General features: G+C 38.6%; 1 protein-coding gene and 1 pseudogene across 1 annotated transcript in view; both read left to right on the forward strand.

The window, feature by feature from the left end:
- C2cd6 (C2 calcium dependent domain containing 6) overlaps positions 1 to 23,764 on the forward strand; it is a 78,708-nt gene that overhangs the window by 19,678 nt on the left and 35,266 nt on the right. Inside the window, exons 8-12 of the mRNA XM_048345741.1 lie at positions 1,158 to 1,237; positions 12,638 to 12,784; positions 20,830 to 20,932; positions 21,134 to 21,206; positions 23,430 to 23,473. Of these exons, the coding sequence (XP_048201698.1) occupies positions 1,158 to 1,237; positions 12,638 to 12,784; positions 20,830 to 20,932; positions 21,134 to 21,206; positions 23,430 to 23,473 (447 nt within the window). The remainder of the gene's footprint in view (positions 1 to 1,157; positions 1,238 to 12,637; positions 12,785 to 20,829; positions 20,933 to 21,133; positions 21,207 to 23,429; positions 23,474 to 23,764) is intronic.
- On the forward strand, positions 16,237 to 17,225 carry LOC125350401 (annotated as a pseudogene).

Genomic DNA, 23,764 nt, shown 5'->3' on the forward strand with positions numbered 1-23,764 from the left:
GGCATATTCCTGAAGCCAGTCTTATCAGGAATGCTTCAGTCTAAGGGAAATGTGATACGTGTACTTCATAGAATCATTTCAGACTTTTGCTGCTTTTTAAATTGTCTTATTTTAAATTAGTAATTGAGAGTAGAGAAATCTTACTAAATAAGTGTATGTTAAGAAATCTCTATTTTAAAGTGTTGCCTACAATATGTTATGATTTTTTTAGGACATTTTGAGTCAAAACTAAGCAACAGTCAGGTACCAGTGGCTCACATCTGTAATCCAGGCAACTTAGGAGGTTGAGATCTGAGAATTGTGGTTCAAAACCAGTGTAGGCAGAAAAGTCCATGAAGCTCTTTATCTCCAATCAACTGCCAAAAAGCTGGAAGTGGAGTTGTGGCCCAAGTAGTTGAGTGCTAGCCTTGAGCAAAAAACTCAGGGACAGAGCTCAAGCCATGAGTTCAAGACCTAGGACTGGCACAAAACAAAACAAAAAATAAGCAATATACAGATGAAATATACAAAGAGAAATATTTTTTCCCTTCTTTACTTTGATTTTTATTTCTCTTTCACCTATTTTCTTTATTTTGTTACGAATTAAGCTTTTTGGGACAGTAATTAGCTTGAGTAGGTTTTATGTCCAAATATGAAAATCATATGTAAATTTAGCCATTCTTAAGAAAATATAATATTTTCAGATAAAACTAATTAAGCACTGTTTTATGTAGGTATACTCTGCTGAATTAAGGAACAAAAGTGTTGTACAGAAAACAGTGGGGTTAGAAAATAGATGTCAAACTTGATTTTATGCCCTTGAACCTTTCAGTGATACAGTGTCCTGACTATCTGTCATGATTGTATAGAAAGAGCCTCACAATGGATTCAGAAAAGTTGTATTCACAACTGGCCTTCATATCTGTTCTATAACCTTGAACAAATTATAGGTCTTCACTATCATCTGTGAAATAGACATAGTTGCCTACCTGACAGGATGAAGTAAGGCTAATGGTATAAAATGCTAAGCACATATTTAGTACTCAATAAATTAAGTTCTTCTTTTCATTGTTTTTCCCCTCAAGAGCTTTATGACTCCTCAAGAGTCCTAAAGTATTAACAACAGTAGGGTAAATTGTGATTGAACAATGCTAAAATGTACTTACATTTTTCTCTAGTTAAAGCCTCTTCAAAAACGTATCGAGCCATCGATGTTTATGAAGATTGCACCACCCCCAGACAGAACAGACCCCCAGACGTAAGTGTTAAAAGAGTTGGAGGAGGGCTGGGGATATGGCCTAGTGGCAAGAGTGCCTGCGTCGGATACACGAGGCCCTAGGTTCGATTCCCCAGCACCACATATACAGAAAACGGCCGGAAGCGGCGCTGTGGCTCAAGCGGCAGAGTGCTAGCCTTGAGCGGGAAGAAGCCAGGGACAGTGCTCAGGCCCTGAGTCCAAGGCCCAGGACTGGCCAAAAAAAAAAAAAAGGAAGTATCACAACAAATACCAGTAACATCAAGAGAGTCATTAGGAAATGTTTCATAAACTTTTATTCCAATACACTGGAAAATCTAGAAGAAATGAATAAAGTTGTAGGTACTTTTTTTTTCTTTTTTTTTTGTTAATTGGACATAAATTTTTTTTACAAGGTGTTGTGCAAAGAGGGTGCAGTTACATAGTAGGGCAGTGTGTACATTTCTTGTGATATCTTACGACCTGTTTTTCTATCCCTTGTCTAGGTCAGGTTGACATATATGCAATATACAATGTATCAAGAACATGTACAGTATTCACAGACTTGGTCTCTACTGTCTCTCCGTCTCCCTTTGTTAACAGTCATATATCAGGGAGATCATGCCCCTTTGTTTTCTGTGTTCTAGGCTTGTCTCACTCAACATTATTTGTTCAAGTTCTGACCATTTCCCTGCGAATTTCACCATTTCTAATTGCTATGTAGTATTCCATTGTGTATAAGTACCATATTTTTTGGATCCATTCATCTGTGGAGGGGCATCTGGGTTGTTTCCATATTTTGGCTATTGTGAATTGTGCCGCGATAAACATGGAAGTACAAATGCCTTTTTGATATCTTGGATTTTGCTGTTTAGGATAGATGCCTAGGAGTGGTATGGCTGGGTCATAGGGTAGGTCTATATTGAGCTTTTGGAGAAACCTCCATACTGTTCTCCAAAGTGGTTGTACTAATTGGCACTCCCACCAACAATGGAGAAGGGTTCCTCTTTCCCCACAGCCCCTCCAGCATTTGTTGCTTCCTGAGTTCAGAGTATAGGCCATTCTAACTGGGGTGCGGTGGTATCTCAGGGTTGTTTTTATTTGCATTTCCTTTACTAGCAGGGATGTTGAGCATTTCCTCATGTGTTTCTTTGCCATTTTTATATCTTCTCTTGTGAAGTCTCTCTTTAGCTCTTTTGCCCATTTCCTAATAGGTTTATTGGGCTTGGAGGGGCTTAGATTTTTGAGTTCTCTGTAGATGACCGATATCAGGCCTTTGTCTGTTGCTGTGCTGGTAAATATCCTTTCCCATATCGTTGGCTGTCTTTCTATTTTGGTGGCTATGTCCTTAGCTGTGCAGAAACTTTTTAATTTGTAGTAGTCCCATTTGTCGAGTCTTTCCCCTATTTGTTGTGCCCCTGGGACTCTATTCAGGAAGTTCCTTCCTGTGCCTATAAGTTCTAGTGTCTTTCCTACTCTGTCCTTCAGTAGTTTCAAGGATTCAGGTCTGATGTTGAGGTCCTTGATCCATTTTGAGTCGATCTTGGTGCATGGTGATAGGCTTGGGTCTACTTTGAGTTTTCTGCATATGGCTGCCCAGTTCTCCCAGCACCAGTAGTTGAAGAGGCTATGCTTATTCCATTGTATGTCTTTAGCTCCTTTGTCGAATATCAGTTGGTTGTAAGAGTGCGGTTTTATTTCTGGGTCTTCAGTTCTAATCCATTGGTCTTCCGATCTGTTTTTATACCAATACCATGCTGTTTTTGTTATGATGGCCTTGTAGTAGAGCTTGAAGTCTGGTATTGTGATACCTCCTGCACTGCTTTTTTTTGCCTAGAATTGCTTTGGCTATTCTAGGTTTTTTGCTGTTCCATATGAATTTATGGATTTGTTTCTCTATTTCAGTGAAGAATGTGGCTGGGATTTTGATAGGTATTGCATTGAATTTGTATAACAATTTGGGCAATATGGCCATTTTCACTATATTGATTCTGCCTACCCATGAGCATGGGAGGTCTTTCCATCTCTTTGTGTCTTCTTTGATTTCCCTTATTAGATTTTTGTAGTTTTCATTGAATAGGTCCGTCACGTCCTTGGTTAAGTTGATCCCTAGGTACTTTATTCTTTTTTTGGCTACTGTAAATGGAATTGTTTCCATAATTTCTTTTTCTGTTTGTCTATTGCTGGTGTACAGAAAAGCTGCTGACTTTTGTGGGTTGATTTTGTATCCTGCTACTTTGCCGAATTGGTTTATTAGGTGTAGGAGTTTGGGTACTGAGTTTTTTGGGTCCATCAGATATAAGATCATGTCGTCTGCGAATAGGGATAACTTGATTTCTTCCTTGCCGATGTGGATCCCTTTGATGTCCTCCTCTTGCCTTATTGCTATGGCTAGGGATTCCAGCACTATGTTGAACAGAAGTGGGGAGAGTGGGCATCCTTGTCTTGTTCCTGAGTTTAGGGGGAATGATTTAAGTTTCTCTCCATTTAATATGATATTAGCAGTTGGTCTGTTGTATATGGCTTTTATTGTTTTGAGGAATGTTCCATCTATTCCTGTCCTCTCCAAAGCTTTTAATAGGTATGGATGTTGTATTTTGTCAAAGGCTTTTTGGGCATCGACTGAGATAACAATGTGATTCTTGATTTTAGTTCTGTTTATGTGGTGAATTACGTTGATTGATTTACGGATGTTGAACCATCCTTGTGACTGAGGGATGAAGCCTACTTGGTCATGATGTATGATATTCTTGATCAGTTTCTGGATCCTATTAGCTAATATTTTATTGAGAAGCTTTGCATCTGTGTTCATTAGTGATATTGGTCTGTAGTTCTCTTTTTTTGTTGGATCTTTGCCTGGTTTGGGAATGAGTATGATATTAGCTTCGTAGAATGAGTTTGGGATTTCTCCCTCTGTTTCTATTTCGCGGAAGAGTTTGAGGAGTATTGGAATTAGCTCCTCACTAAAGGTTTTGTAGAATTCATTGGTGAATCCATCTGGGCCTGGGATTTTCTTAGTAGGGAGGTTCTTGATTACCTCCTGTATCTCACCGTAAGTTATTGGTTTATTTAGTTGATTTATTTCTTCTTGGTTCAGTTTGGGCAGTTTGTACTTCTCTAAGAATTGATCCATTTCTGTAAAATTATTGTTTTTTGCTGAGTAGAGGTTTTGGAAATAGCTCCTTATAATTGTTTGAATATCGTGTGTACTTGTTGTAATTTTTCCTGTGGAGTCCCTGATTTTACGAATATGAGTCTCTTCTCTTCTTTTTTTTGTAAGTCTTGCAAGGGGTCTGTCAATTTTGTTTATTTTCTCAAAGAACCAGCTTTTAGTCTTATTTATTTGTTGAATGGTCTTTCTATTTTCAATCAGATTTATCTCTTCTTTAATCTTTGTGATCTCTCCCCTCCTAGTCGTTTTAGATTCTGTCATTTCTTGTTTCTCCAGTTGTTTTAGTTTCATCGTGAGGGTATTCACCTGCTCTGCTTCCATTCTTTTAATGTGGGTGCTGAGTGCAATGATTTTGCCCCTCAGTACTGCCTTAGCTGTGTCCCATAGGTTTCTTTGTGATGTGTTTTCTTTGTCATTGTGGCTTATGAATTCGTTGATTTCATCTTTAATTTGATCTGTGGCCCAAGTGTTGGATAGCAGCGTGGGGTTTAGCCTCCAAGAGTGTGTATAGGCTCTGTGGTATCCTTTGTTGTTGAGGGTTACCTTTAATCCACTGTGATCAGATATAATACATGGGATGACATCAATATTTTTGTATTTGCTGAGGTTCTTTGTGTGGGCTATGACGTGGTCTATTTTGGAATATGATCCATGGGCTGCTGAAAAGAAGGTGTATTGGGTCTCAGTAGGGTGAAAGGTTCTATATAGGTCTGTTAGATCCATTTGGGAAATGGTGTTATTTAGGTCCTCAGCTCCCTTACTAATCCTCTGGGTGTTGGATCTGTCTCTTGGAGATAGAGGAGTATTAAAGTCACCCACTATGATTGTGTTTGGGTCTATCTTGCTCTGTAATCTGTGAGAATTTGCTTGACATATGTCGGGCCTCTTTTGTTTGGTGAGTATACATTTATCACCGTGATATCTTGATTCTGGATTTTTCCTTGTATTAATATGTAGTGTCCTTCTTTGTCTTTTTGAGTGGACTTTAAAGAGAAGTCCAGCTTGTCTGAGATCAGAATGGCTACACCTGCCGTTTTGGTGGGTGCATTTGCTTGGTAGATCTTGCTCCATCCTTTCACTCGAAGCCTGTTTTTGTCCCTTGCTGTAAGGTGGGTCTCTTGTAGACAGCAGATGTCAACTTTTTGTTTGCGAATCCATTCTGCCAGTCTGCTCCTCTTTATCGGAGAGTTTAAACCATTTATATTTAAAGAGATCAAGGATAAGGGTGTTTTTTCTCCTTCCATTTTCTTGGTGGGCTGTTTTTTCCTCTTTTTTTTTTTTCTTGTCTTTAGTGAGCTGGTGTTTCTGCTGGACTTTGGCTATTGAAGTTTCTTTCTGATTCTGTCTGTGTGTCTTTTACGATCTCTGTTGGGTGGGGTTTCCCTCTTAATATTCGCTGTAGGGCTGGTTTTTTATTCACATACTCCTTTAGCTCCTCTTTGGTGTCGAAAGATCTGGTTCTCTCTTCGAATGTGAACTCCAATTTCACTGGATATTTGATCCGAGGTTGTAAATTGTTATTCTGGAGTACTTGGATGGTGTTCTTCCACTCACTTCGAGCTTGGTAAGTTTGTGTGGATAAGTCGGATGTTATTCGAATCCTCTTCCCATTGAAAAAAGTTTCCTTCTTCGCTTTGGCTGAATTCAGAATTTGCTCTTTAATCTTGAGGTCTGTAGTCTTGAATATTATGTGCCTTGGGGTGGCTTTCCTGGGGTCTGGCCTGCCAGGTGTCCTATAGGCTTCGGTTACCTGGATGGGGTCCCCTGTGAGATTGGGGAAGTTTTCTGCAATAACTTTATTGAGAACATGATTAAGCCCTCTGCTCTGGTATTCGGCTCCTTCTTCTATTCCAATTATGCGCAGATTATATCTCTTGTCTTTGTCCATTAGTTCATGGATTAGTCTTCCCTGAAGCTTCACCTTTTCTTGGAGTGTGGTCATTTTCTGGTTGTTGTCAGCTGCTTCATCGTCCAGGCGAGAGATTCTGGATTCTATATGGTCCACTCTTTGTGTTATGGTTTCAATTGCGGAGTTTATGGATGTCAGAGAGCTATTTATGGTTGTCATATCAGCTCTGATCGTGGAGATTTCTTCCTTTAAAGAATTGTATTTTAAATCTATTTTTTCATGCATTTCAATTCTCAGGATGTGGAGATTTTCTTTAAAGGCAGCTTGCATTGTATCCATTTTTGCTTCCATTTCTTTAAAGCAGGCTTGCATTGTATCCAGTTTTGCTTCCATTTCTTTCTTGGCTTCCTGGGTGTCCTTCCAGATTTCCGCTCTAAATTCCTGGAATTGTTTTCTGATTTCATTTCTGACGCTTTCGATCATTCCTGTTAACATGGCCTCATTTGCTTTTTTAGTCTCCATCTCCTCTTCAGTCGTGCTGCTTTTTGGAGCTGGCGAGTTGACTTGCCCTTTGATGAACTGAGTTATGTTTCTTTGTGATTTGCACTTCTGGAGATCTGGATGGCTTCTCAGGTTTGGTTTGTAGCTCTTCCCTCCCTCCTGTGTAGACGTGTCTACGGCAGCAGTGCTGCCGCTGTGGCCCCGCCCACCAGTGCAGGGTACGCCTACCAGAGCGGGCGCTGTTGCCGGGAGCCCCGCCCTCCTGTGCGCTGTGCGTCCACTGCAACAGGTACTTCGGCGGGATATGCCTCCCAGAGCAAGTCCCGGGTTGTTGGGTTGTGCTTGCGCCCTCCCGCGAGTCCGTTGGGGGGGGGGGCAGTATGTGTGGGGCCCAGTGGGATCGACTGTCCGGGTGTGGCTTGGCACCTTCAGACCTCACCTCTGCTGTGAGTGGAGGACGTGATCAGGCTCAGGTGACCCTGCTGGGCTGGTATTGCCCACCAGCGCCTGTGGTTTTAGTTGTAAGAGTCTGCGAGGTCCAGGTGCCTCGGGTGGGGTTTGCACAACCGGCCGTCTCCCAGCCCCTGTTGGGAAGGGGGCGGGGCCGGTTCTGCCAGTTCAGGAACCTGTGGGGTGTTGGTGCTGCTGGGCCCTTCCCCTGCTAAACTGACTTCCCAGCGCCTGATGGGAGCTTCCCCGCCTGATTTGGGGGTTCTTTGTTCCCTCAGGGGTGGGGGAGGGGGAGGGAGGGAGATCTAGCTTCTTTGTCGGGCTTGGGTCTCAGATAGCTGGTCTCCCGTTGGGGGAGGGGATAATGGGGCACTCACTTTTGCTGCTTTGTGTGTGTGTCCCACGCAGCCATTGGCCCTCCAGGGGTTGGCGAAGTGGTGGCTTCCCTGGTCTGCCGTGCTGCGTTCCCTTGTCCGAACCCGGTGTGGACCCGAACTTCTCGTCGCTGCCGGTGTGTGTCTTGGTCCGCACCCTGCCTTGTGTCCCTGGGGTCTCCCACTATGTGAATTCTGCGCTCCTGGCAGCCTGTCTGCCGATCGCCGGGTTCCCCTTTCCCAGCCTGACCCTGTTTGGGCCAGGGTCGGCTGGTGGGGGGAGGGTGCCCCGGAGCATCTCCGGCTCCGTGTAGGTTTTCGGTTCTTCTTTTTTGCTCCTTTTTGTTTTCCTGCATTTCTCCACTGCTTCTGGCTGCTGGTTTTTCTGGGTTCTTGATGGGGTGTTGGGTGTTGGAGTTCCCAGCTCACTATTCCGTTGGAGCGAGTCGGGGTGCCTCCCTATTCTATCGGCGCCATCTTTCCTTTTCTCAAGTTGTAGGTACTTTTGACATATAAAAACTTAACCAAGAACTAGAGGCATATCTCAAGTGGTAAAATGCCAGCGAGGAGCAAGCAAGCCATACTAGCGTGTATGCCACACTAATGGAAAAAAAAAAAAACACAACACAAAAAACCCAAGAGGATATAAACAATTTAAATGAATCTATAACAAATGGAGCTGGATACAAGTGGATTATACTTGTAACACTACTCAGGAGGCTGAGGCCTAGAGGATCATGGTTTGAAGACTGGCTTCAATACTTCATCTCCAGTGAACCCACAAAAATGTTGGCTGCACATCCATGTTCAATGCTTTGCCCTTCACAATAGCCAAGTGTGGAAACAGCCCAGATGCCCTAGAAATAGATGGATGGATCCAAAAATCGATGATACGTATACACAATGGAATTTTACACTGACATTAGAAAGAATAATATTATGTCATGTGCAGAGAAATAGATGGACCTAGAACAAATCATATTAAATGAAGTAAGCCAAGCTCAGAAAGACAGATGGTACATGTTTTCTTTCACATTCAGAAGTTAAATCTAAAATACGCCAGGAAATAATAACTCATACATGTCTCCAGGCATTCACACACAGTGAGACCAGAGGAGGAGAAAAGCACAATGCTTATGTGCATCTGATCATACAAAATAATATTTATCCAAATGAACCACACCAAATGAAAACAAGAGGGTTTTGTTTTGTACTGTTTTTCTTTTCTTTTTGCTCAGTTGGTTCATTTATATGTCTTTGGGATTATAAGGGGAGGCACAGAAATGGAGGGATAAAGGGTGAACAAATGCAGCAGTGGTACTCACTGGACACTATGTTGAAAGCCAACTATGCAACCTGTGGGTGGGGGATGGGAGGGAAAACCTGGGAAAGAGCAAGAGAAAGGGGTGACACTGTCCAAAAAGAAATGTACTCTACCTGACTTACCTAACTGTAACCCTTCTGTGTATCACCTTTATAATAACAATTAAAATCTTAAAAAAAAATAGGAAGAAAAAATACTGGGCTGGAGACATGTTTTAAGTGGTAGAATACCAGCCATGAATAAGCAAACCAAGCTAAAACTCAGAACCCTGAGTTAAAGCCCTGGAACTGACACACACATACACAGAATCTAGAACCATATGGACTCAGCGCCCAATTGTACCATACTTAAAGAAAACTCAACGCCAGTTTTCCTCATATTACTCCATTAAATAGAAATGTTTCCAAAACAATTCTCCAAAACTAACACACACACACACACACACACACACACACACACACACACACACACAACGATTTGCAGCTATCAGGAAGAATGAAATTATGTCATTTTCAGGGAAATATATCTGGAAAATATCATATCAAGTGAAGTAAGCTAGGCCCAGAAAGTCAGAGGACACATGCTTTTTCCTATACATATATTTTATACCCAAAATACAGCCTCCCCTATTAATACAGTTATATTCTTGCATGTGTGATTTAGTACATGATTTATTTTTTAAATTAAATTAAATGTTATTGTCAAGGTGATGTACAGAGGGGTTACTGTTACATAATAAGGTAGTGAGTACATTTCTTGTCATACTTGTTATACCCTCCCTCATTTTTCTCTCACTTTCCCTCCTTCCCAGCCTGCTAGATGTACAGTTCCCTTCCAACATATTGTCTTATGAGTGTCACTATTGCATTGGTTCACCCTTTATTCTTTGTCTCACCATTCTGATGTTCCCATTCCCTTCCCTAATTCAGATAAACATATATTCAATACCCAGTGTACCAAAATCATATACAGTAGCAGCAGGGGATAAGCCATAGGAGATTCACATAGTAGTACATGATTTATACTAAGTTATAGTTTATGCAGAAGTGAAACTCCACCAATTTTGTCTGGATGACCTACCTATTAGTGAGAGTGTGATAGTAAAGTCCTCTCTACTTTTATGTGTATCTCTGCTTATAAGACCAGTTGTTTTGTTTTATGGAATTGGTTGAGCTAGTGTTTGGAGTGAATATGTTAACAATTGCTACCTCTTCTTGTCGGAATGCTCCTCCACAAAGTGACCTTTATGTCATTGAGTTTGGGGTTGAAATGTTTTATTGGATATGAATATAGCTATTCTTGCCTGCTGTTGTGGTCCATGTGCTTGGAAAATCTTGTTCTTCCTTTTCACACTAAACCAATGGTTTTCAAATGAGTTTTGTTTCTTTTTTTGTTTGTTTGTTTGTTTGTTGCCAGTCCTGGGCCTTGGATTCAGGGCCTGAGCACCGTCCCTGGCTTCTTCCCGCTCAAGGCTAGCACTCTGCCACCTGAGCCACAGCGCCCCTTCTGACCGTTTTCCATATATGTGGTGCTGGGGAATCGAACTGAGAGCTTCATGTGTAGGAGGCAAGCACTCTTGCCACTAGGCCATATTCCCAGCCCCGAGTTTTGTTTCTTATATGTGGTAAATGACCAGTTTTTCCTTTTTAACCCAACCAATCTTTTCAGTTGGAAAATTGTAAACATTAATATTTGTTGTTGATATAGAAATGTATGTAGTACTTCCTGTCATTTTGTGTTTTTTATTTATTAATCTACACATTTGATGGGGTTTATTCTTGCCTATGTTTTCCTGCTTCCATTATTTTCTTTTGTGTATATGTTTTTTAAAGTATTCTTTTCAGTACTGGTTTATGGTCATGAATTCCTTTAGATTTTATTGTGAAAGGTTTTTATTTCTTCATTTATATCTTCTTCAGATAGCTTTGCTGAATACATTTCTAAAGGTTAACAGTTCTTTTTTTTATAGAGCTTTGAATCTATCATTCCAATCCCTTCTTGCTTTTAGTTTCTTTGAAAATTTTGTTATTCTGCTGTTGATTTTATATTTGACTTGCTGCCTCTCTCTTGAAGCTTTCAATATTCCCTGTTTTCTATATTTAGTGTTTTGTCTATAATATATCTGGACATTTCCTTTTTTATCTTGGCCTTTTTAGTCTGAAAGCCTCCCATGCTTGTATGAATTTCTCTTTCTTAAGAATGGGGGTGTATGGCCTAGTGGCAAGAGTGCTTGCCTCGTATACATGAAGCCCTGGGTTCAATTCCCCAGCACCACATATATAGAAAATGGCCAGAAGTGGCGCTGTGGCTCAAGTGGCAGAGTACTAGCTTTGAGCAAAAAGAAGCCAGGGACAGTGCTCAGGCCCTGAGTCCAAGCCACAGGACTGGCAAAAAAAAAAAAAAAAAAAAAGAGAATGGGGGTGGGGGGATAGGGGGGTAGAGGGACAGGGAGGGAGTTCTGCTACTATATTATTGTATTTATTTTCTATGTCTTTAGCTTAGACCTCTTCTCTTTTGTCTATACCCATGATTCATGGATTTGGTATTTTGTTGTTATCCTAGAGGTCTTACTCTCTGTGCATGCTTTCTTAGTATTTTTTCCTTTGTCTTTGTCTTACAGATCGAATTCCTGTTCTTTATTTTTTGTTTCATCTGAGACTAAACCATTGGTTAGAAGTTTTAATCACTTGTAGTCTTCCAGATGAAATAGTGTTAGTGTGACAGTGCAGTGGTTAAGTTAAAAGTGCTATTTTTTGCCACTAAATGTGAGTTTGGCTTAATAGCAAAATGTTGGCCACGTGCCTCTTCTGGACTGTTTTCACTATAGAAAGCTTCCCTTTAGTATCTGGAGCTACTACTGGCTGCAGGGAGCTTTGCAGCCTGTGAACGTAGCAGGTTCCCACTGGGCCCACATCCTCCTAAATTGGTATTTCCAGGACAGCAAGCACCCACACCTTATGGTGACATCAGAGAGTCCAGGGAGCAAACAGAACACTGAGTTTTCTACTCGTGGGAGGAGAACTGAGGAATTTAGTTGCTTTACCTGCTGGTCTCAGTGTTTACAGACCCCTTTACCTTCCTGTTATAGAGACTATAGAAGTTTTATGGATTGTCTAGACCCTGGACCTCAGTTGGGATTGTTAGCAAACACAAGCCAGAATGCTTGTGTCCTTAGTGCTTTCAGGCCCTCCCCTCCAATTTACTATCTTTGTGATGGTATCTTCAGCTTCAGGGAACTTTGTAATTACCTTAAGAAGTACTAAGGGGCTGGGAATAAGGCCTAGTGGCAAGAGTGCTTGCCTCCTATACATGAGGCCCTGGGTTTGATTCCTCAGCACCACATATACAGAAAATGGCCAGAAATGGTGCTGTGGCTCAAGTGGTAGAGTGCTAGCCTTGAGCAAAAAAGAAGCCAGGACAGTGCTCAGGCCCTGAGTTCACGGCCTAGGACTGGCCAAAAAAAAATAAGTACTAAGAACATGACTGGAAAGGGGCTAGAGGCTCCCAGGTAAATGGAGCACTGAAATATTTTTTATTAATAACATGGGAGAAATTTTGAATTTCTGGGTACCATCTTGGAGAAAGGAGGTAAGAAGATCTAGAGATAAGAGGCAGCACCATCTTCATGCCTAAAGAAGGGAAAGGAGAGGTATAATAAAAGTACATAAGATAATGATTTTTTTATGATAATAGCTACCACTGATTTTGAAAGTATACTCTTGCATGATATTAACATTTGGTTGTCATTTTGTAGAAATGTTATTACATCTCAGCCAGTAGGTTACCCAGCATTCTTATCCCCAGACCTGAATGTTACTGTTGGAACTCAAACTGATCAGAAGCATTCCACCCAGACGCCTGTAGTACAACTTGAAAAGCTTCAGCAACAGCCCCGGGAAAGGTAAAATGTACATTTAGTTTATTTGTGTTACTTATTTCATCACTTAATTTCTTCCTTTAGGCCATTGTCTTTCCTTTGGTCCAGCAGCATTGATTATGATGATGTTTCATGGGTTCAGAGATTATTTCTTAACAAATTTAAGTGTTTTGTTCAATAAAAGTCAGTGTTAAGAAGTGAAAACTCATAAGGAAGAAAGTGTAATTGTTGCATAGTTTCATGCTTATTTTTTATTCCTCACTCTTTTTTTCCCCTCTATGCTTCAGTTTAGATATTTTCTTTTCACTTACTCTTGTTTACTTATGTTTTGTTTCTAAGATGCTCTTGAACTAATTGACTTCTTAATTTGTTATTTCAGTTAATGGATTTTTCATTTGTATAGATTATATTTCTCTGTCAGAAATGTCTAGCTTTGTCTTTTAGTCTTTTGAATATAGTAATCATTGTACTATCCAGCACAAACCACTACAAAATATAACTCATGTAGCTTTAACCTTAGACATTTATTTCTCATCGTTGGGAAAAGGAAAGGAGAGATGGGAGAAGAGAATTCCTGGGGCTTGAACTGTGCCTGGGCACTGTGTCTGAGCTTGCCATTTTGTTTTTCCTCAAAGTTAGCACTCTACTACTTGAACTGTCACTCCACTTTCAGCTTTTTTGTTTTGTTTTGTGCTGATACTAGGACTTAAACTCAGGGCCTGGACACTGTCCCTGAGCTATTTTACTCAAGGCTAGCACTCGCTACTGCTTGAGCCACAGCTCCATTTCTGGTTTGTCGTGGTTAACTGAAGATAAGAGTGGCACAGACTGGCTTTGAACCATGATCTTCAGATCTCAGCTTCTTGAGTAGCTAGGATTACAGGTATAGTTGATTGGAAATAAGAGTCTCACAGATTTTCCTGCCCAGGCTGGCTTTGAACTCTAATTCTCAGATCTCAGCCTCCTGAATAGCTTAGGATTTCAGGCTTGAGCCATTAGTACCCAGCATAATTCCCTTTTGTGTTTCTTCTTCTTATATAACACTAATCCCATTCATGAGGGCTTTGCTTTCAACCTCCCAATGGTCTTACCTCCAAATATGATTACATAGGGAATTCAAAGCTTCAAGTTATGAATTCAGAGAGCTACAGTGATTCATAGGAATCATTGCTGTTTTATAGCCTAGGTCTAATGGCTTTACTACCTGGATATGCTATAACTCTGTTCTATTGTTGCCTTTTCCTCTTGCTTTTTGGTTAAATCTTATATTCTTGAATGAGTACTTGTTTTCACTGGGTGCCAGACATTGTAATTGAGGAGTTATAGAACTCATTGGAAGCTCTTGACTATGGGCATACTTAGAAGGCATGCATTTGCATTGGGCTACCAGCTAGGCTAAGAGTACTAGCAACTTCAAATAATTTCAATGCAATTGAGATTTAAATGAAAAATCAAATTATGTCATTTGCAGGAACATGGATAGAACTGGAGATAATCATGTTTGTGTTGAATGAGATAAACCAAGCTCAAAAAGCCAAATAGCACACATTTTTGCTCATTTGTGCACTGTAAACCTAAGATAGTCATGTACATAGATATGAACATACTTATGTGTTTATAAGTTATCAATATACACACATACTTATATGTTTATAAACATATATACACATATTCATATACATCCAATGATCCCCTTGTATGTTCTGAATATTAATCCTTTGCTAAATAGCTTTCAATGATTTTTTTTCTTCTATTCCATAGCTAATCTCTTAGTTCTGGTAATTGTCTCTTTTACTATGCAGAAACCTTTTAATTAGATGCAGTCATACTTGCCAGTTCTTGTTCTTATTTTTCTGGATAGTTGGGATCCTATTAATGACTTGTGTCTTTATGTTCCAGGATTTCCCCCAATGTTTTCCTGTAGAGATTCAGAGTTTTAAGTCTTATATTAAGATCTTTGGTCCACTTTGAGTTGGCTTTTTAATATAAGGTGAGATATAGGGATTTAGTTTCAGTCTCCATGTATATATACAGTTTTCCTGGGGTCATTTGTTGAAGAGGCTATTTTGGCTCCTTTATAAATAATTAGATGGCTGTAGCTGTGTGGTTTAAATTCTGAGTCTTCTTTTCTGTTGCATTGGTCTTCATGTCTACTTCTATGCTAGTGCCAGGCTGTTTTGGCTACTGAAATATGTAGAACAGGATACTGTACAAATTATACTGTAGTATACTTTGAAGTCCCATTTTGTCATACTCCTAGCATTTTTTCTTCCTGCTCAGGATTACTTTTTGCTATTTGAGGTCTTTTATGCTTCCTATACATTTTAAGACAGATTTTTTTTCTCCTTCTGCAAACAGTGAAAGTGGAATTTTAATGATCATTGCATTGAATCTATAGATTGCATTCAGTGGTATGACCATTTTAATGATTACTAATTCTGTCAGTCATGATCATAGGCGATCTTTCCATCTTAAAGTATATTTTTGTCTTATTATTTTATCTAAAAGCACTGGTCAACGATAAAAAAATGACTAAAGTGGAACTCTGTTTTGTTCATGATCTTTTTTTTTTCCCTTTGGTTCTGGTGATTGGCCTTGAGGACTTACCCTTGTTAGGCCAGCATGCATCACTGAGCCACACATCTAACCCCCGTGACAATCCAGAGCATTATTTAATAGGTCTCTTTATGGATGCCTTATGGTACCTATGTTTATTCCATTTTGTTCCTACTTTTTAAAAAATCTTTTTTTCCCCTTTATCGTCAAAGTGAAGTACAGAGAGGTTACAGTTTCCTATGTAAGGTAGTGAGTACATTTCTTGTTCAACTTGTTACCTCCTCCCTCATTTTCCCCCCTTTCCCTCCCTCCCCCGTTCCTACATTTTTTTTAAAGATTCAACAAGAATTTGTTTAGTATAACAAGATAAAATGGGGAGTGCTTACACAGTATGGCCGGCGACATTAGCTAGCACTCGCTCTACTCTCTCTAACGGGGAAGCAGCAGACTACAAGAGACTGAACTGTATCTGCCTCTATTTCCAACGGACTCACGTTCAACTTTCGCTCACCCACACACAAACCGGGAAAATTTTATTAATCCTTTTTTAAAAAAAAGTTAATATAAAATTATAGCAGGGCTGGGAATATGGCCTAGTGGCAAGAGTGCTTGGCTCGTATACATGACGCCCTAGGTTCGATTCCTCAGCACCACATATACAGAAAATGGCCAGAAGTGGCTCTGTGGCTCAAGTGGCAGAGTGCTAGCCTTGAACAAAAAGAAGCCAGGGACAGTGCTCAGGCCCTGCGTTCACGGCCTAGGACTGGCCCCCCAAAAATAAAATAAAATTATAGCAAAAAAATAAAAAAAAAAGAACCTGAACTTTACTAACAGCTGGAACAATCCGCAGCTCCGGCGGGAGAAGAGATTTACTTTAGTTGATTTTCTGTGGTTGTTCGTTGTTCGCTAGTCTCACAGTGATGGAAGCTGCACATTTTTTTCGAAGGAACCGAGAAGCTGCTGGAGGTTTGGTTCTCCCGGCAGCAGCCCGACACAAACCAAGGATCTGGGGGATCTTCGCACTATCCCTAGATCGGAGTGGGATGTACTTTTGAAGGATGTGCAATGTTCAATCATAAGTGTGACAAAAACTGACAAGCAGGAAGCTTATGTACTCAGTGAGAGTAGCATGTTTGTCTCCAAGAGACATTTCATTTTAAAGACATGTGGTACCACCCTCTTGCTCCCCTGTTGAAGCTTGCTAGGGATTACAGTGTGTTCGACTCAATTCAAAGCTTCTTTTGTTCTTGTAAAAATTTCATGAAGCCGTCTCACCAAGGATACCCACACCGGAATTTCCAGGAAGAAATAGTTTCTTAATGCAATTTTCCCAAGTGAAGCAGCATATTGTATGGGATGATGAATTCTGACTGTTGGTACTTGTATACTTTGGATTTCCCAGAGAGTGGGGTAATCAGCCAGCCAGACCAAACCCTGGAAATTTTGATGAGTGAGCTTGACCCAGCAGTTATGGACCAGTTCTACATGAAAGATGCTGTTACTGCAAAGGATGTCACTCATGAGAGTGGAATTTGTGACCCGATACCAGTTCTGTCATTGATGCCACACTGTTCAATCCTTGTGGGTATTCAATGAATGGAATGAAATCAGATGGAACTTATTGGACTATTCACATCACTCCAGAACCAGAATTTTCTTATGTTAGCATTGAAACAAACTTAAGTCAGACCTCCTATGATGACCTGATCAGGAAAGTGTGGAAGTCTTCAAGCCAGGAAAATCTGTGACCACCTTATTTGTTAATCAGAGTTCTAAATGTCGCACCATGCTTTCTTCTCCTCAGAAGATCGAAGGCTTCAAACGTCTTGATTGCCAGAGTGCTATGTTCAATGGTTACAATTTTGTTTTTACCAGTTTTGCTAAAAAGCAGCAACAACAGGAGAATTGATTAAGAAAAATGAAGAAAAAACACACAAAAAAGAAGATGCATAGATGGTGGTGACTGCTTTCTAGACATTGATAATCGGGGGTATGCTTTCCATAACCACCACATTGTAGTTGCAAAAAGCCCTAGATGTAATGATAGTATAATCATTTTGAAGTGTATGCATTATTATATCAAGGAGTTAGATGTCTTGCATGAATGCTGTCTTCTGTGTTTAGGTATTCTATGCCACTCTTGCTGTGAAATTGAAGTGCATGTAGAACATAACTTTTACTATAAGAAACTTTATAACACTTATGAAAACAATTCAATTTGGTTTATGCACAGTGTAATATTTCTGCAGGTATCATCCAAAATTCCCCACAGACAAGGCTTTTTGTCCTCATTAGGTGTTGGCCTCAGCCTAACCATCTGGGAACCTTCTATTAAATTGCTGCCAGAATTTTACATCCAGTTACCTCCACTTTCTAGAACTTGTTCTCTACTAATGTTACTGAAACCACTTTCTACTTCATACAGACGTTTTTTGCAACAGCAATTAAAATTTTTCTTCCACAAGTTGGATCCTCATAGAATGATTCTAGTTACTCCTTTTGTGTGTATTACTATTTTAATAATTGTTCTTGCATTTGTAGTCTTGTGATTGGTTTCTTCCCTCACCATGGTGTCTTCTCCCTCTGCCCTCATATAAAGCAATACACTGTTACACTGTGGGTTTATATACAAATCTCATACCCCAGAGGGGGAAGCAGGGAGATGATCCCTGAGTTGATTTTTTTTGCAAGGGTGTTGGAATTTTGCCTCCTTTATTGGCATGGGCTCTTTTAAAAAAGTAGCAAAGTTGAATGCATCAAATGTTTTGATTCATATCTACCCAGCAAGAACCCATAGAAAAATTATAGATTTTCAGAGTACTCCCTAAACAACCCAACCATGTTCTACTCTTAAGTAAATTGGATTGGCTTCTAATGGAATATACTAACTTGTTAAGTACTGGTAGAAAAGAACTTATCACTGAGTATGTAAGCAAGGACATTTAGCATAAAGGTTATCTGTTCAGCTTGGGTCATTTACCTTATACTTTTTGAGCAGCCGCTGCCACTAATTTTCATTAGTAATCTCTACTATAAACCAGAGTTCAGAGCAGAGTAAGTGGCTTTTTCATCTTGTTGCTTAAAGTTCTGTGATGCACATGAGATGTTGGTTTTTCCTGTTCCTGTGTGGTCTTTTTACCATGGCAGTCACAGGACAAATAATGTCCAGAATGAGAACTGTCAGGCTATTCATACAACTATGTGGCAGGATTTTTGAATGAATAAAAGATACCAAATTTCATAAATACTTAACTAGAAATATAGGCTTTCAACAGCTGGCATCTTTTAAGCTATATTTGCAAAAACTGATAATCAAGCAACTGAGAGAAGAGCAAAGTTAACTAAATTTTATATTTATTGTTCACAATATTTTCTTGACAATTTCTGGATTGATGCAGTGATGTTTTATTCCTTCTGTATTTATAAATGAAACACCTTTTGTTAGTGTTTCTAAACAATACCTACTTGGTTTGAGATCAAGTGGTTGGAACACTGTTGACTTTTATTTTAAGCATGCTGTTGATTGAACATTTAATTGAAGCTTTTAATTAGCTTTATCCATTTGATTCTTACTGAGCACAGCACCTAATGTAGAGACTTGCTGTGTTGGGAAGATTTTGTTCATGAACAGTATCCCTGTAGATTTTGATGACATTTTTGGCTTGAGGTCTGGTTTTTCTTTTCCTAATATAATTAAGAGTTCTAATGTTGAAACCTTGCACACATTTATGTGGAGCAAAACTTAGAAAGATGAGAACTATAGATTTGAATAGAAATTTATCCTCGCGTGGTAGAGGAGGGAAATTTTTGGTGTCATAATTTCTCTCTTCATTGGTGTTGGACTTTAATCAGTTGAAATGTATTTCTGTACCACAATGTAAGCTTCAATAAAAAGTTTGCTTAATTGTCTAGAAAAAAAAAAGATAAAATGGGGAGATTAAAAAAAAAAAACATTTCCTGTTCCCCACACAGAAAATGGGAGTTAAAGACTGAAATGTTTTTGTTTTTGAAGTCTTAAATACTGGTTTTTGTGAGATGTTTTTCCATATTCAGTCAGCTAAATTATATTTAATTTGTATTTTATTTTCTTTTGTTTTGCTGGTTCTGGGGCTTGAACTCTGGGCCTGGGCACTGTCTCTGAGCTTCTTTTGCTCAAGGCTAGCGTTCTACCACCTAAGCCACAGCACCACTTCTAGCTTTTTCTGAGTGGTTTTATTGGAGAAAAGAGTCATATGGACTTTTCTGCCTAGGCTGTCTTTGAACATAATCCTCAGATTTTAGCCTCCTGAGTAGCTAGGATTATAGGCATGAACCACCGGCGCTTGGCTTAATTTATATTTTCTAATGCTAAATGTCAAAATATCTTTATATTTCTGGGATGAACCCATCTTGCTTATGGTATATTATCTTTCCTTTATATTTCTTGAATTGCACTAAAATTATACTTTATCTCTAGCCTTTGTGTCTGTATTTATTAGTAAGATTGTAAAATTTTCCTTTTTGTAATGTCTTTGTCAGGTTTTATTTATATTGGGTTTTTTTTGTTATTTTTGTCTGTACTATGGTTTGAACTCAAGATCTTATCATACTTAGTTTGCTTATTTGGTACTCTGTTGCTTGAGATATACCACCAGCCTAGCCTTTTGCTGGTTGTTTTGGAGACAGAGTCTGATGTGATTTTCTGCCTAGGGTAGTTTCTAACTGAGATCTTCTCAATCACCACTTTCCGAGTAACCTGGATTATAGGCATGAGACTCTATTACAGAGCTGTTTGTTTTTATTTTTTGCACATCCTAGGACTTGAACTCGGGGCCGGGGCACTGTCCCTGAGCTCTTTTTGTTCAAGGCTACCACTCTACCACTTGAGCCACAAGAGCACGTCTGACCTTTTCTGTTTATGTAGTACTGAGGAATCAAACCCAGAGCTTCGTGAATGCTAGGCAAAAACAAGCACTCTACACTAAGCTATATTCCCAACCCTGTTTTTATTTTTTAATTAGTATCAATTTATACAAGAAAGTTCATTTTGATTTGTTCAAATATGCATATAATGTACATTGATCAGACTCATACTTGCTATCACTCTCCGTCATACCTCTTATCCCCTTCCCAAAAATTCTCAACAAACTTTATTGTGTTTTTTTTATAAAGGAACCATGACATACAGTTAATAATACTTATAACAATATATATATATCAAATTTCTGAAACATGTTTACATAGGTTAAATAATGATAATCTGGCATTACCTACATATTTATGATTCACTTTAAGAAATATAACACCACTAGTATAAGAAATGTGTTTACGTGTCTTTATGAAACTACATCTATCTCCATAACAATCCCAGGCAACAAGCACTCTTATTTTTCTTGTTATCATTTTTATTAATTCCCTTGGATTAACTAGAATTTTGAATAAGTGGATCATACTGTGTTATTACCCTGTGAATAATATCATTCATCTTATTCTGTTACTTATTTCTTTCATTTGCAACAAATTACTTTCTTTAGGCTGCAAAAAATGAAATCAATGTATAGAAACATGCAAACATGGACAGAAAAAGCTGCCTATTTAGAAAGCATCATTAACCCCAAAATGGAGCATACAGATAAGGTAATTAACATAATATATTTTCCCATGTGCATTTGTATTTTTAAAAAGATTATGATCATTGAAGTGATGATCAAATATTGCCTCTTTATTGCCAACATAAAATTCAGCTCATCAACTGACAAACATTTAGGTTATTTTTACTACTGAGCTATTATGAAGAATACTGCAATGAATATTATTTTGTTCCTTTTCTCTGTCTAGAGAGATAGAATGAAGGAGAGACTTGAGAGCTGGACTCATAGTCTATTAGAAGAGCCTGAAAATGCAACATTAGGTAAGAAACAAATTAGATTGTGTTAATTTCACAGTAATTAAAATCAAGATGGCTTTTATTTTTGAGAAAATATATGTTCCCCAAAAGTTTTAGCATATTAAATTTACTTTGTAGCCTACCCCAAAAAGGCTTAGACTTTATTAAGAATTTAAGTATATTAATGATTTTGTCCTTTAAAGATGAGGAAAAAATAGTTAAGTCTTACCTATGCTCTGTGAAAAGTATTTTTGTTAAACATTGCATATTATGGAGCCATTGAGCATTTTTACATATAGGGAGTGTTTGAAATAAATAATATAGTTGGAGAAATGGGAAAGGAATAAAATTAATTTGTATTGCATTTGAGAATCTGACACAAATTATTAGTAGGAGATTTAACTAATACACAAGAGAATGAGATAAGGAAATCTTTAGCTTCCCCTTCCTCTGAGAGCTAAGTACTGAGTTACTACAGTTTTGAAAAAAGAAACTGCAGCTCAGGATGTCTTGAAACACTTAACTACAGTGGCTGAGAGTAATATGGACAGTGATAACACTTTAACTACAAGATTAGAGATTATTAATACTACCCAACAGCTTGACCTCAGATGCCTAAATTTCAACAGATGCAAGAAATATGTAAAAACATAGGGAACATGACATCTTCAAAGGTGAACAGTCCTATAGTAACAGACATTAAGAATAATGTAGGGATTGGGAATGTGGCTTAATGGTAGAGTGTTTGCCTAAATGCTTGAAGGCCTGGGTTCGATTCCTCAGTACCACATAAACAGAAAAAACCCAAGTGGCTCAAGAGGTAGAGTGCTAGCCTTGAGCAAAAAGAAGCCAGGGACAGTGCTCAGGCCTGAATCTCAAGCCGTAGGACTGGCAAAACAAAACAAAAAGAACAGTGTAAAAGAAAGTCCAAAGAACTTAAAACATGTTTATAAAAATGATCAATGGAGGGGCTGGGGATATAGCCTAGTGGCAAGAGTGCCTGCCTCGGATACACGAGGCCCTAGGTTCGATTCCCCAGCACCACATATACAGAAAACGGCCAGAAGCGGCGCTGTGGCTCAAGTGGTGGAGTGCTAGCCTTGAGCGGGAAGAAGCCAGGGACAGTGCTCAGGCCCTGAGTCCAAGGCCCAGGACTGGCCAAAAAAAAAAAAAAGATCAATGGAATGAAGAAGGACATGTATAAAAAGCTGAATAAATTCAAGCATAATACATATTAGCAGCTGAACAAAGAAGGAATGACATGCAGGTTATGAAAGAGGAATTCAATAAAGATACAGAAATCCTGAAAAAAAAAAGAATTGAAATTCTAAAAATATAAAGCTCAATAAGGTAAATTTCTGTGGAAAGTCTCTCTTCTAGAGTAGACTTAATTGGAAATAGAAGAATAGGGCTTACATACAAAGGTAGAGAATATTACAACAGTCAGATAAAGGGAAAAAGTGAATGGAATGTGCAAGACCTCTTGGACATTAGTAAAAGACCAAACCTGTGTATTATGGGTACAGAAGACAAAATGGGAACTTAAAGGGACAGAAAATATTCAATAAAATAATAGGATTCCCCAAGTCTTAAGATTCATCCATTCAGGTACCAACAGAAAAGAACTACTTCAAGACATAATATAGTTAAAACATTAAGTGTAAAGCACAAGTGTAATACAAATGGTTAAGTATCTACCTAGCAAGCATAAAGCACTGTGTTTAGATAACAGTAAAGAAGCAAATAAAGAGAAGAAAAAAATGCAGAGAAAAGTAGCACTTACATGCTGTTGTTTGAAATGTAAAATGTTCTAGTTTAGTACAAAGGATGTGTGTATGTGAGTGAAAATATAATAAAATCCATTATCTAAAATGAACAAAATGATTTAAAATCATAATGAGATATATCATACTTGTTAGGATGGCTACTACCAAAGATGAAACTGGAACTCTTGAGACCTGTTGCTAGGAATACAAAATAGACACTTTGGAAAATAGCACATAGGTTACTGAAAAAAGTGACAATTAGAAAACTTTACACTTCATAGGTATTCTCATGTCATCATATTTGTTCATTAACTACTTTTATTTGAGAATCAGCCTATTTTTAGTGTCATATTTATGTTTGAGTAAATGCTTTAAATTACTCTTCATTGAATGTGAAAAAATGTAATATTATATCAATGTATATGCATGAAAATAATGTATGTAAGAAACCCAAACTTAATTAAATAATTTTTTAAAACAGATATTCCTCTTGTGTACAAGATAACTGAAGCTCCTCCAGCTGAGGTAAGAGAAGTTAGACAAGAACTTGGAGGAGTGAAATAGTTATAGATGGAAATTTGAAAAACATTCCAAAAGTATTCAATTATTTCAGATTTTTCTGTTATCTCCATATTATTACACATTTTATTGTCTTTAGTTGTACAAAGTATTTCACTTCAGCACATCAATTTATGAGTACAAGACAGTCTTGATCAGTGTCACCCCTTCCATCATTCTTCCTGTATCCCAAATGCAATCTCCTGAAGTTATATGGTCCCATTTTCACATATGTGCATTGAATATTATAAGTGTATT

This window comes from Perognathus longimembris, chromosome 4 (genome assembly GCF_023159225.1).
Source record: "Perognathus longimembris pacificus isolate PPM17 chromosome 4, ASM2315922v1, whole genome shotgun sequence".
NCBI lineage: Eukaryota > Metazoa > Chordata > Mammalia > Rodentia > Heteromyidae > Perognathus > Perognathus longimembris.